Here is a 15,442-nt window from a genome sequence, read left to right as displayed (position 1 = left end):
GATGATTCCATCAGTACCTCCAGTACTGCATTATTTCTGTGAGGTTTGACCCTTTCAGTTAAGCTTCTGAAAACAAGGGCTGTTATTTTGGTAGGAAAGGTGCATGCGTGTGTGTGTGTGTGTGTGTGTGTGTGTGTGTGTGTGTGTGTGTGTGTGTGTGTGTGTGTGTGTGTGTTTTGACAGGATGGGCTGAAGACTCCAGTCCACAAATAGGCTCCTCTAACCGGCCGTGCGAAGGCAGGAACGTCCCGCTCACAAAGCTTACACAGCAGTAGCCTGCACCAGTAAGAGCTGGCAGGAGGTTAAAAAATGTCTGCTTTCCAATATTACAATAAAATCCGCTGGAGGACCCTAAACACAGCATCAGCAGAGTGGAGCGCGGGCTGTTGGGACAGATGCGTGTGTGGATGTGCGCGCATCAGGTACTAATGCTTCTCGGCCGGGAGAGGACAGAGCGGTCTGAAAACCACCATCACAGAGCTCCAAATCTCTGCCTCCGCATATTCTGGAATAAAAGGGAGCTGTGGGCGGCAGGGGGGCAAAGGAGAGAGGAGGAGGGCCCCGATAGTGAAGGACGCCACCATCACATCTTCTGATGGCTGCACTGTTCTCGCTTAAGAAGCGGCAAGCCAAACCCACCGGGGTGAGGACTGAAGCAGCGTATTTAAAGCGCCGCAGCGAGTGTCTGTCACCAGATCATCAGTCGCCTTTTGGTCATCCCGCAAACTGACGTGGATTAATTTTCCTTTTGTCTTACCAGGGTAGCACAGAGTCGGAGCAGCCATGTCTCATGGATGGGGATACGGACCAACTAACGGTGAGGGTCTTGAGCATGCAGCCCGGTTTGTTGCAGGCCTACCGTTTAACGGGCTGAGAAGAGGCTGCCACACTTAGCTGAGGTTTGCAGACAGCAGTGTAGGCTTTATCACGTCCGTCAGTCTGTCAGTTTTCACTCAGTTTCATCACTTAAACACACCACTGGTTACTTTTACTGGAGCGAAGGCTTCTTATTTATTTACTTATTTATTTGTTTGTTTACTTAACATAAAAATGTAATCATTCAACGCAATAATATTTATATTTTATTAACACATTTTATAACATCAAAAATTAAATTTAGTTAGTTGGTTTTGATAGATATGACCAGGAGACTTCCCCAGCGGCTTACTGTGTATCTGTGTGGAACATATTTCTGTAACTTTATGTATGAAATAGGCTGTTATCTCTTATATGCACTAATCTCACGATACATTTTAGTGCAAACACTGGATGAAGCAAAGTGTTCATTATTGTTTTCTATCACTGTACCTTCATGTTATAGGAATAAAACTGGAAGGTTTTGTATGTATGTGTAACTTTTCATCAAATGGCCTTTAAAACCACAATTTGTGGATAATAGTTACAGATTATAAATGTATTTGATTAATACTTGCATTAAAATGATTCATTATTTATTCTAAAAATGAGTTATTTTATAATTTAAGTATTTTTTAAAAAGTACTTTTTTAACTGTGATACCTTGTGTGTTACCTTACCCCGTACTACCTGATAAACAGAAGAAGTAAGAAAGTTCTAAGTAAATATAAGTTCTAAGTTTATTTGTTATAAATCTGGTGAACTTACACTTCCTTACATTTTGAAAAGCTAATAAGAGTGATGCATCTGGAGTACGAGCATACTCAGAATATGCGCTGAAGGGAAGACGAGAGCAAGACATTAACGTATGCACATTTGTATTTGTAGGCCCTGACACATGGGCTGAAGAGTTCCCTGTAGCTAATGGCCCCAGACAGTCTCCCATCAACATAGTCCCCAAAGAGGCCCATTATGACCCCTCTCTGAAAGCTCTGAAAATCAATTACGACCCCTCCAACACCAAAGGCATTCTGAACAATGGACACTCCTTCCAGGTGGACTTTGTGGATGACACAGACAGCTCCAGTGAGTACAGCTCAGAGCCACAAAGAAGACATGTTTCTTGTTATTTAGGCATATCTTGTAAGATGTTGCTAAATAATCAAATAAATGTCTACATGTGCACTGTAATCTTATTTGTCATTTTTGTACAGCTATTCAACCCTCTGGACCACAGTATGACAAATATAATGTGCTATTCATTATAATGCAGTTGGAAAAGGGTCAGAGTTCGACCTGGGAGTCTTTGATTAACGAATTCTAACGTTATGTCATTGTGCACATTTCCAGCTGATCTAACATTAGTTACCTTTATCTGTCTTGTTTATGCCTCCACCCTTGCTGTGTGCACTGTAGCAGATAAGAGGGATGATGTCAGCATACAGTTAATCTTTATCAACCTCATTTTGTTATCTGGAGGTCAGCAGACCTCTGCAGCACCTCACCCTGTTACACTTTTACTGTTCAGCTTTAATCCAGCAGCCATTTAAAAAAAGCAAAGAATCATTTTACTCAAAATTCTGTCCTTTTAAAAATACTTTCAGAGACTTTCCTTATGTCAAGAGAAATGCAGTGAAAGGCAATCCTTAAGGTTTGCAATGTCATAAAAGTGGAGCCTTCATTTCTCCAAATTTTGACCAGAAAAGATCAGCATACGCAAAGTCTGTCTTATCTTGACTGTTTCTCCAATGATTATGATATTCTTTCTTAACCAGCCTTGACTGGAGGTCCTATTTCTGGAACCTACCGTCTGAAGCAGTTTCATTTCCACTGGGGTGGAAGTGACAACAGAGGCTCCGAGCACACTGTCAACGGCATCAGGTTCCCCTGTGAGGTACTGTACGAGTTTAACGCTGCACCAACTCAAAAACAGTCGCACACAATGAAACGCCTCTGTGCTGAAACAAACCCGTGGGTGTGCTGTGTAAATATCTATTATAATAGATGATGATAATAGGTAAACCTCGTGTTTTTCTTGGTAGCTTCACTTGGTACACTGGAACACTAAGTACCCCAGTTTTGGAGAGGCGGCTGACAAGCCTGACGGACTTGCTGTAGTGGGGGTCTTTCTAAAGGTGAGTGGTCAGTGATCAGTCACATTTAGCCACTGCACGAGAGGTGGGAAGATGCTTTCTAAATATTCATGACCTTAAGGTTGTGAGGGGAAAAGATTAAAAATAATTTTTAAAAAGTTCAATATCAAATGATTTTATATCTTTACATTGTGTTCCAGATTGGTGCTGCCAACCCCCGCCTTCAGAAAGTGCTGGATGCCTTGGAGGCCATCAAGAACAAGGTCAAATCAGCTGCCTCGGAGTTCCTAAAATACAGATTTCCTGAATCCAAATGGGCTCATACTGTCTGTGAAGAAGAGTTTAAAAGCTTTGGAAGCTAACAGTGGTTTTCCTTTTCTCTTTCCTTCCTTGTTCCCTTTCTTCCATCTCCTCTTCCCTCATACAGGGGAAGCAGACTACCTTTGCAAACTTTGATCCAAAGACTCTGCTTCCTGGTTCTCTGGCTTACTGGACGTATGAGGGCTCTTTGACGACGCCACCCCTCCTGGAGAGCGTTACCTGGATCGTCCTCAAGGAGCCAATCAGCGTCAGCCCTGCACAGGTGCTTACATTGCATCCCATAGTTCCTCAAGTATGGGACACACACACACACACACACACACACACACACACACACACACACACACACACACACACACACACACACAGACACACACACACACACACACACACACACACACACACACTTTTTCCATGTCTTTTCTCTTACTGCACTCAGCACTATGTTTATTTCACTTTCAATGCTGCAATTTACAACACCAACATAGAGTGCAGACACACACACCAGCATGCAACGCATACACACACACACACACACACACACACACACACACACCGTGAGTTATTGGCATCTCGTCCCTTGTGCTCACTTTCAAGCACCATCACACAGTAGCAGAAACCACGTTCTGTTCCTTCGGCAGTATTCCCACCCTTTGCCTCCTTTGAAAATCCTGGAGCACTGATGTTCAGCAAACTGCATGATGCTGTCCTGTTAAGCAGTGGTGTGAATGTTCTCAGAAAATAATGCCATAGATCTTCAGCCGCTTCATACCTATAATCAGGGCCAAAAATGTATGAAGAAAACTCCTTTTAATGTTACCTTCTTAAGTAATTTAACAGGATCCAGCTGGTCGCAGTCCTCTGGGACTGTGCGGTGTACCAAGTATTGCACTTCTCTTTTCTCAACGACACTTTGATTTGACCAGAGGACAGAAGGACTAATGGGACTTAATCACTCTGTTCTCTGTACAACACACACTCTGCTACACTTGCATTTGAGAAATGGTTGTACATCATAAAACAGTATTCTGAATAGTTGGTATGTATTGCCATTTATTGGATTAGGTTTTGCATCTAGAATACTAATAGTAATAGTAATTCTCTGGCGTCTCCCACACTGTGATGTAGTGGGAAAAGGTATGGTCCCTGTCACTGGACTAAACAGTTAATTAAAAATCCTCACCTTGGCCATGATTCATATGTTTTGTGCATTTAAAACCTTGATGTGGAACCACTGCTCATCAAACTTGTATGTGTACTTACAGGGCTTTGTTTCACTGATTTAATGAAATGTCACATTCATCCAGTCTTTAATTAGAGCTTTGTTTGGTATTTAGCTTCTTTTGTAGCTACTGTTTGGTTAATTAGGAGGCTTTTACAACACTGAACCTTCAAGATAAAAAAGACAACTGTACCCAGTGTGTTCATGTGATGCAGATGCCTCTTGTGCACGTGCCTATAAAAAGTGTGCTCAAAAAGTTCTTTGAATCATCTCAAACTTTGTGCTTTGCCCTGTCATGAGGTAATCCTGCTCTAGCAGGTGATGATGGACTTGTACATCTTAGAAATGATTCACATGCTGTTAATGTAACTTATTCCCCACAAATATGATCTTAATTTTATTTTTCTCCTTATTAGATGGCTATGTTCCGCAGCCTCCACTTCACTGGAGATGGAGAAGCTCCATGCTGCATGGTGGACAACTACCGCCCTCCACAGCCTCTCAAGGGCCGCCTGGTCCGTGCATCCTTCAAATAAGCCCTGCATCTTCTTACTCTTTGTTTGTCCTTTTGATGAACATTCTCGTTTTTCCCTATGCAGTCTTTTTATTTTTGCTTTTTTGAAATCACCTTGAAAATGATGCAGGACTTCTAGTCCCTACTCTCTTTATTTTAATTCAATTCAATTCGATTTTATTTATATAGCACCAAATCACAACAAACAGTTGCCTCAAGGTGTGATTTGTGTCGTTTCTTCAGCCATTCTACACCTAATAATCAAATAGATTTTCTTTGAAATATGTGCATTATTAAAAAAACCTTTCCAATGGGGAATATTATTGATAACTGCAGAATCTTTGGAATCTAGTATTTTTTTGTAAATTATTTTTGAAATATTATTAATTATTCAACAATAATATTTTATTATCATTTTCATCAAAAAGATACACATGGCTAGTCATGCTTTTCAATTGTTTCAGTTGTTAGTATAAAGCACAAATGATCTTTTTATGAACAGTTACCTATGTGGTGAATATAGTCCTATTTATGGAAAAAACATCCCTCTAAATGCTTAAACTTCACCTTTATCGACTCCTTGAAGCTCTCTCTATGCACTGAGTGTGTTGTGAATTGTGCTGCAGACAGCTGCTCAGATTGTCAGAGGCTTACTGATGCCTAATTTTGTCACTTTGAAACAAACTGGTCATATCACTAAAACAGGAAGTGACTGAACTTAGACATGCTATTCTTCTGTAGTGACAGCCACCATTATACACACTATACAGCGGTTGGAGCCACCACCTATCAGGTATTGCTTTCATGCCAGTGGGTTTTACTTATTACCCGTCATTATGGTAATGCAAAGGAAGGCAGTCGGTTGTGAAGAAATGTCCAACCAACTTTAGCCAGCAGTGCATCCAGAGGCCACCAGTACGAGTGCATTTCTGTGGCTCTGGCTTAAACCTCTCAGTAGACCTACAATACAAGTGTCTTCATTTTTTTAAGAACTACCTATCACCACAGTGCATTAACCATTGTCTTAGGACTCACGTAAGGTGAGCTGAAAATAAGTATAAGCACTGTTCATTTTTTTTGTTAAATCACTGTTTATTTTTATTCTTTTTTTCCCAGTGCCTTTTGTCAGTTCTTCATTTATTAAACTTACATAAATAACAGGTATTTATAAATGACCAGAGCAATGTTACTTTTTATTTTCTTATATCAAATGTTTTAGGGTGTGTCTACAGTAAAACAGCTTGAACTGCTTATAGTCACATTACAAATGGAAATGCACATGAGACTATTTCATGTAATAAATGCAAAAATACATCAATTATTAAAAAAAAAGAAGAAGAAAAGATCTGATGTTTCATTGTCTTTTTTCACAGCGGTTTTTGATTTTGGTTGTTCTCCTTGTTTTTGCTTTTGTGAAAGCATTTATTTATTTATCTATCTATCATTTAAAACAGGTCCAGTTTTTATGTCTTTTGTAAATTATCTGCTCACCATTCACCACAAAGGATTAGCACATAATTTTCTATACACCTTCCTGATCAATGGACAATGAATCCTTCTGAACAGTCCAATCCTGTGATATCTAAATAAATAAATGAAATAAATAAGACATTTGCATAATTTTTGTCTAATTCCTTGACATGAGATCAAAATCCCAAGAAACTGAGCCATCCATCTCCTCGTTCTTATCCGGGGCCAGGTTGCGGTGGCAGCAGCCAAAGGAGAATAGCCGAGACCTCTCTATCACCAGCCACCTCCTCCACTGCAACTGGGGGAATATTGAGGCCTTCCCAGGCATCATCTCTCCAGCATGTCCTGGCCTCCCCCAGAGCCTCCTCCCAGTAGGACATGCCCAGAAAATTTCACCTAGGAGTCATCCCATCAGATACCCAAAACACCTCAACTGACTCATTTCAGTGTGGAGGAGTAATTCAGTTCAATTCAATTTATATAGCACCAAATCACGAAAAACAGTCACCGCAACATGCTTTGTATTGTGGGTAAAGACCCTACAATAATACAGAGAAAACCCAACAGTCAAAACGACCCTCTATGAGCAGCAATTGCTGGCAGTGGGAAGGAAAAACTCCCTTTAACAGGAAGAAACCTCCATCAGAACCAGGCTCAGGGAGGGGGGGTCATCTGCTGAGAGGGGGGGAGAGACAGAGATTAATAATAACTAATGATTGAATGCAGAATGGAGTATAAATGGAGTAAAAAAAAAAAAAAAGGTCTATAGCAACACAACTAATGGTTTCAAGGTCAAAAGGGAAAGTTTTAAGCCTAATCTTAAAAATAGAGAGGGTGTCTGTCTCCTGAATCCAAGCTGGGAGCTGGTTCCACAGAAGAGGGGCCTGAAAGCTGAAGGCTCTGCCTCCCATTCTACTCTTAAGTATCCTAGGAACCACAAGTAAGCCAGCAGTCTGAGAGTGAAGTGCTCTGTTGGGGTGATATGGTACTATGAGGTCTTTGAGATAAGATGGTGCCTGATTATTCAAGACCTTGTAGGTGAGGAGAAGGATTTTAAATTCTATTCTAGATTTAACAGGGAGCCAATGAAGAGAAGCCAATATGGGAGAAATCTGCTCTCTCTTTCTAGTCCCTGTCAGTACTCTAGCTGCAGCATTTTGGATCAGCTGAAGGCTTTTCAGGGAGCTTTTAGGACAGCCTGATAATAATGAATTACAATTATCCATCCTAAAAGTAATAAATGCTTGAATGAGCTTTTCAGCATCAGTCTGAGAAAGGATGTTTCTAATTTTAGAAATATTGCACAAATGCAAAAAAGCGGTCCTACATATTTGTGCATTAATATGTATAATATGTGCATTGAAGATTTCTCACAGTGATTGGAGGAAGTAACTTTTGACGTTAACTCAAAGATCAATCTTAGAGAAAGGGTCTTCTGTAAATACCAGCAGTGCTGAAAGCAGCCGAACATGAAGAATAATCTTTGAGATGGTTATGAATCATTTTTTCTCTAATATCTAAAATTTTATTTGTAAAGAAATCCATGAAGTCACTACTAGTTAAAGTGAAAGGAATACTCGGCTCTACAGAGCTCTGACTCTTTGTCAGCCTGGCTACAGTGCTGAAAACAAACCTGGGGTTGTTCTTATTTTCTTCAATTAATGATGAATAGTAAGATGTCCTAGCTTTACGGAGGGCTTTTTTATAGAGCAACAAACTCTTTTTCCAGGCTAAATGAGCATCTTCTAATTTAGTGAGACGCCATTCCCTCTCCAGCTTTCGGGTTATCTGCTTTAAGCTGTGTGTTTGTGAATTATACCACGGAGTCAGGCACTTCTGATTTGAAGCTTTCCTTTTCAGAGGAGCCACAGTATCCAAAGTTATACGCAGTGAGGATGTAAAACTATTGAGGAGATAATCGACCTCACTGGGAGCAGAGTTTAGGTAGCTGCTCTGCACTGTGTTGGCACTGAAGAGCATAACAATGAAGGAATTAGATCCTTAAACTTAGTTACAGCACTTTCAGAAAGACTTCTACTGTAATTAAACTTATTCCCCACTGCTGTGTAATCCATTAAAGTAAATGTAAATGTTGAAGAAAATAATAACAAGCCCAGGTTTGTTTTCAGCACTGTAGCCAGGCTGACAAAGAGTCAGAGCTCTTTTGCTCTTCACAAATAAAAATTTATAATAACACATTTAAAATAAAATTTTAGTTTCAGTCAGGTTTCAGAATTCATCACAGTACAGAAACAGCATTAGTGAAGGTTGCCAATGATCTTCTTATAGCCTCTGACAGTGGATTCATCTCTGTTCTTGTCCTGTTGGACCTCAGTGCAGCTTTTGATACTGTTGACCATAACATTTTATTACAGAGATTAGCCATAGATATGCGCTATGCTGCAGTAGTTTGAATCATAATTATCTAACTAACTAATACCTTTCATGCATAGATGCACATAAGGCCATCACCAGAGCTAGCCTCCATGGTCTGTCTGAAGCACACTTCTCCAGGTAGCCCCAAGTCCACCCCTGCTCCTTCATCTCCTTCTCCACTGTCCTCCTCCAAGTCTCTTTTGGTCTACCTCTTTTTTTGCCAGGCTACTCTCTGCAGTGACACTGACAGCATGCATAGCACATGTCCAATCCATCTCCATCGGTGCAGCTGAACTTCTTGTGTGATGGATTTTGTGGAAGTTCTTTGGTGCAATTCAGCATTAGAAATTGTATTTCCAATAGTGGATTTCTATCTATCTATCTATCTATCTATCTATCTATCTATCTATCTATCTATCTATCTATCTATCTATCTATCTATCTATCTATCTATCTATCTATCTATCTATCTATCTATCTATCTATCTATCTATCTATCTATCTATCTATCTATCTATCTATCTATCTATCTATCTATCTATCTATCTATCTATGCTGGGATGCCATAATGGCGAAGAAGCTTCCATAAGGAGTCTCAGTGGATGCTGTCGAAAGCCTTTTCCATATCCACAAAGTTGGTATAAATGGGAGGATTCCACTCCTTGCTCTGTTCTAGAATCTGTTGCAGTGTGAAAATATGATCTAGACAGGATTGATTTAATCTAAATCCTGCCTGCTCCTGTCTGATGTGGCTCTCCAGTGCCTGTAGCATTCTTGTGTGGATGACTTTACTGAAAACCTTGCTGGTGATAAAGAGCAATGTGATCCCCTGCCAGATGTTGCAATATGCATGATCTCCTTGTTTTTTTTTTAGGAATTTTGACAACCAGTCCAATCTTCTTCCTTCTCCCAGATGTGTCTGAAGAACTTATTCAGCAGCTGTGGTGTTTCTGTCTCCTCTGCCTTCAACATGTCCACTGGGAAATACAGCAGCTGGACTTTCAGCTAGCAGACACACTGTGTGACAAACTGCACAAAGTTTGTGTATTTTCTGATATTTGTTGAGCATTTGGAAAAGTTGCATTTGAAATTACTGCCACTTAAAAAACCTGGTGCCTGACCAGGCACAGCCTGAAGAGGAGACAGGGGCCTGCCCTCCTGTAGGCCTACCACCCGCAGGAGGTGTCATAAGGGTTGGGTGCACTGTGTGTCGGGCAATGGCCAAGGGCAGAGGCCCTGGCAGACCAATGAAGACTGGCTATTTGGACATGGAATGTCAGCTCTCTGGTACGGCAGGAGCCTGAGCTAGTGGAGGAGGTTGAGAGATACCAGCTAGATATAGCCAGGCTCACTTCAGAGCATGGCCTGGACTCTATAGTTCTTATTGAGGGAGCTGAGGTGGAGGCTGTAGTCTCCTACAAGTGGACTGTGGTTAAACAGCAAGCTGGACTGGACATGCAACACAGAACATCTGTACAGGAAAGGACAGAGCAGGCTGTATTTCCTGAGGAGCCTGCAGTCTTTTAACATCTGCAGGAAACTCCAGGAGATGTTTTATAAGACTGTTACAGTGAGAGTCCTGTTTTACACCATGGTGTGCTGGGGGAGCAGCATATCCAGGAAGGACACATCCAGGCTGGACAAACTGATCAGGCGGGCCGGCTCTGTGGTTGGCATGAAAATGGACTCTCTGTTGATGGTGGCAGAGAAGAGGACTATGGACAGCAGCAGCCTGAGCCCAATCACAACTTAACATAAAGAAATACCTGTTTGTTTCATTATTTTTTAATTTATTCATATGTTGCTGTGTTGTGTGCCTGTGCTACCTGTAAAAGCTGCTACTGGAACCTTAATTTTCCTGACAGAATCATCCTAAAGGGATTAATAAAGTTTTATCTGATCTAATCTAAATGTATTGTGAGGGTGCTCTGGGAATGCTCGGCAAAGGCCCCAGTCCGTGAGAGCTTCATCTCCCACCTCCAGTGGAACGTTGACAGCATTCCAAAAGAGGCTAAGGACATTGAGTCCAAATGGGCCATGTTCCATTATTGAGGGTGCTTCTCAGAGCGGTGGCTGCAAGGACGTGGGGTGGTAATCCCCAAACCAGATGATGGTCACTGGAGGTGAAGGGAGCCATCAAGCTGTCACCCTGAGTTCCAGAAGGATATGGATGTTGTAGGGCTGTCTTGGTTGACACGCCTCTGCAACTTTGCATAGAGATCTGGGGCAGTGCTACTGGATTGGCAGACCAGGGTGGTGGTTCCCATCTTTAACCCTCTGGGGTCCGGGGTATATTTGCCCATTTCTGACTACTTTTGTTTTCATTTTTGTAGTTCACCTTAGAAACTGTTTGCCTTGCTTTGTTTGGTATCGTTTTTTCAGCACCACCTCATGTGTGTGACTGTACAGTTATTCTTTCATTTTGACATATTGTATTAATACATCAGAGTTAAAATCAAATAAAAACATAAAATCTGAGTAGAAAAACGTTAGATTTTTTTACTGTAAAAATCACAAATATGCTTAACGAATTATTTTTACAACTTAAAATGCAAATATCGGGAGCAGGCCCTGGGGCAGACCCAGGACATGCTGGAGAGATTATATCTCTTGGCCTGGGAGCACCTTGCGGTCCCCCGGATGAGCTGGAGGCGGTGGCTAGGGAGAGGGAGGACTGGGCTTCTCTCCTTAGGCTGCTGCCCCCGTGACCCGACCCTGGATAAGCACAAGAAAATGGATGAATGGATGGATTAAAAAAACGTTACCCCATTCATGCTCATTACTCTTCTATAACATTAGCTAGATGCTGAATTACCGTGACCACAACTTATGGACTTCTGCACCAAAAATGCCATTCTGGATCACTCTGGACCACTTTAACTCCTGAGTATAGTGCTATAAATGAGACATAAATTATGTGTTTTTGCCTCTTTCATGTCTTTGTATGTGTCCTGGACTGCTGTGTGGCAGGTAGAAATAGGACCCCAATGTGGTATGAATCTTGAAACAGCTTTTATTGCTGGAGAACACCAAAACAAAATATAAACACACAAAAGGCTGAGCAGGGCATCAGCCAGAAACAACACACACTTTTTAGGAATCCACACAACACGAGGAAACAAGGCACAAAGGGAAACTGAGACAATAAATACACTTCAGGACAACAAGAGGATGGGAAACAGGTGGGCACACGGCTGGGAATAACAAACATAATCACTAAAAGGGGATGCTAACCCAGACGCAAGACACAGAGCAGAACTGCCAAAATAAAACAGGAAGGAAGCAATAACAGAAAAGGGAGAACTTGGCACAAAACACCAAAAATAACAAAACCCATAAACTGGATCAAAGATCCAGAGACCATGACAGCATGTGATTATCCCCAGTAAGGAATAAACCAACACAATTGTGTTATTGTTCCTGCCATTTAGGCCAAAATCAATAGAATGTCTGAAGGTGCACAGTGATGGGAAATAAAAACTTCCCTTAAATATTTTAAACCTAAAAAGTCTCTTTTGAAAATCTGAGTAGAAAGTACAGCTATTTGTGTTAAAAAAGTATGTGGTGTCTGTGTTTTTCAAAAAGAAGTTCAAATTTTGATATGTCTGACCACAGAACAGTTTCCACTTTGCCTCAGTCTGTTTTAAATGAGCTCTGGCCCAGAGAAGACAGCAGGATTTCTGGACTGTGTTTACATATGGTTTCTACTTTGCATGGTATAGCTCAAACCTGCGATCGTGGATGGCGCCGTGAATTGTGTTCATGGACAGTGATTTCTGAAATTGTTCCATCATCAACAGTCAACAATCATCAATTAGGGCAGCTGTAGCTCAGGTGATACAGTGGGTTATCTCATCACATTTTACACACCATCACAACTTTTTTCTAATTGGGGTTGTAGATCTCAATTTATTAATACGTCTTAAAGGGAAAAAACAATATTTGGTGAGCTGTTTAACATGTGTTTTGAAGGACAGTCCAGTTAACCATGTAATCTAGGTTGTGCTAGATAACCCTAGAGTGCATACACCAACATGAAAACAAAGGACAGGAGCCCTTGATAATCAGAAGGACACATATTTCCTTCTGATTATTTCTGTCTAATCAACAAGCTGCAGAAAATTTCTTACCGTCCTGACAGCATTAAGACAGCCAGAAACCCTAGATGAGTTAGAGACCTCGTAATTTGAGCAAGAAATGTAGTTGGATATCTTGAGCAAATTGTGGGACACTACAGGACTAAGGATAGGAATTAGAGACAGTGAAACTTCTATGTGTAAGATATTATCTGAACAACTTTAGGGCTACTAAATATGGAGGAGAACTCAGATTCTCCTCCATGATGCTCCAGTGATATTCCATCCATCCTTTGTTAAACTGTGTTTAACAAAGGATGGATGGAATATCATTATGAATTAATATTCTGCTTCTTCTATTGCTGTTCTGTTACAAAACAGGCTTTGTGTTTGGCAGGACATTGATGGTGTTGGCTTGTGATGGCCTTTACAATACTCCTTTGTTGAAGTCATCATCACAAACCATTAGCTGGATAGTCTTTGTTTGACAAACAAAGACTATCCAAAAACAGCCAGTCTATCTGACTGAGTACACAATACTCAATGACTCACAACTATAGCTAAGATCAGTGTTAGCTCTGAAATTCAGAGACGTTACCTGTGATGATGTATCAGATAATAAAATTGTAGGATGAATGTGATCGTGTAAACCAGTGTTTTTCAACCTTTTTTGAGCCGAGGTACATTTTTTTCATTGAAAAAATCACGAGGCACACCACCAGCCAAAAACGATAAAAAATGATACTCTGTAGCCTATATTAACAATATAGTCATTCTTATCAAAGTGTCTTGAATAGGAATCAAATAAACACAAAAAAGAACTTTATCATATAATATATATCTTCTTTCAAATAAAAAGTGCACGTAACATGTCCACTTCAAGAACACAGCTTGAACATAACAAATGCCACAACAATGTGGTCTGATAGTAGAAAACTTCAGTGTTTTCTAATTCTGTCCAAAAGCATTCTGTTACCAGGAATAACACAACACAACAATACATGAGAAAGAGGCAAGCTCACAGCTAATGCCAGTTTAATATCATCATCATGCATAAGTCCCTGTACAATGTTTTAATGGATGAAGGTTATCATTGTTAACTTTATAATATGTATGCTGTGTGTGTGTTTCAGATGGCTCTCATGTTGCAGAACTACCGCTGAGAACTGTCGGTCTGAGCATTCAACCGGTGCTTTTCGTGCCTCCAGTTTCTTGCTGTGGGGTTTAAAATGATTGTGGTGAAGGAGTCGCTCTCATGCCTCCGCTAGTGACGACACTCCCTGGCCAATCAGTGGCATGCTGTACTCCGCGTCATACTTTAGTATCGCCTCGGATCGCTTAGAACCTCGGGTGAGTGAGTAGGAAAAAGGACCGGCAAAGTGTTCCTGATTCTAATGGAGATGCCGTCAAATCGCGGCGAGTTTATTACAGGGGGAACGGTATCTGATGGTTTTATGTCACCCATCAGATACCGTTCCCCCTGTAATAAACTGAGGGAACGGTAACTGATGACCCAATGACCACCATCAGATACCGTTTTATGGTGCGTGGGTGGCGCGCAGTGAGTGGGGCGCGCAGTGGCGGCGCGCAGTGGCGGCGCGCAGTGGCGGCGCGCAGTGGCGAGGAGACGGTGGGGAAACAGTATCTGATGGGGAAACGCGACTCGACGGAACACTGGGTCAGAGTCTGAGGAGAGGTCATAGGAGAGGCTCAAGAGAGAAAAACACACTGAGCACCTGCACTGGAAAATCTCTTAAGTTGCCAGTAATTTAAAAAATGATTCAGACTCAGTGCTTAGAAAACCTACAGTTCATTTAAGATGGGTACGCCCTATGGCAGCTGGGAGTGTCAATATACACATTATGCAAACTATTTTAAAAACAAAATATTTAGGGCACTCCTTGGCTGATTAAACTGCATTACAACATTTCAACACGTGATACTAGACACTGTTCTGCAGAGCAATAAAGTAAATTGCCACTATTGTTAATGGTGTTATTTAATATTTTAAATGTTATATATTTAAGTATATATTTAAGGTTTGCTTGTTTTGCAGTTTAAAACTTTAATAAATTTAGCATAAATCAAAGTAACTGTAAAACATCTTTTCAGATTTACTATTCGTTTTGAAATCAAGTTTAAGCTGCCCTTAACTTTGTAATGTAAATTACATTGCCAAAATAGCTATATGAATTTCATTCATTGTTCAGGCTCAAGTGCATTCTGTCCATAAATATGAATTCTAACACATCAAAGTATAAAACACTAGCTCAAAAAACAAATTTGTTTTGCATTCATTCACATAACATGACACGTGGTTTGTTGTAATAGTTTTGGGAAGGTTTTGTTTCCCAAGCATCAACAAGAACACCAAGTTATAAATGCTACCCACTGAATTTGGTCTTCTTAACAAAGTATATTTTGTATTTGTTATAGAATTGACCTCAAGATAGACAATCAAGCTGCATTACTGCACTGTTGAAAAACATGTAATTTAAAAATAAATGTGTAAGCA

General features: G+C 40.7%; 1 protein-coding gene across 1 annotated transcript; it reads left to right on the top strand.

Annotated features, from left to right (window-relative positions):
* The first annotated feature begins 242 nt into the window (after positions 1-242).
* Positions 243-6,350, top strand: LOC115777473 (carbonic anhydrase-like). Its single transcript, XM_030725381.1, has 8 exons — positions 243-643; positions 761-817; positions 1,744-1,941; positions 2,631-2,749; positions 2,898-2,990; positions 3,149-3,211; positions 3,376-3,531; positions 4,908-6,350. Exons 2-8 carry the CDS (start codon positions 784-786, stop codon positions 5,025-5,027), a joined length of 783 nt encoding a protein of 260 aa, XP_030581241.1. The 5' UTR covers positions 243-643; positions 761-783; the 3' UTR covers positions 5,028-6,350.
* The last annotated feature ends 9,092 nt before the right edge of the window (positions 6,351-15,442 follow it).

This window comes from Archocentrus centrarchus, unplaced genomic scaffold, assembly GCF_007364275.1.
Source record: "Archocentrus centrarchus isolate MPI-CPG fArcCen1 unplaced genomic scaffold, fArcCen1 scaffold_54_ctg1, whole genome shotgun sequence".
Classification (NCBI taxonomy): domain Eukaryota; kingdom Metazoa; phylum Chordata; class Actinopteri; order Cichliformes; family Cichlidae; genus Archocentrus; species Archocentrus centrarchus.
Note: the sequence above shows the minus strand (reverse complement) of the source record. Positions and strands in the feature narration are given on the sequence as shown.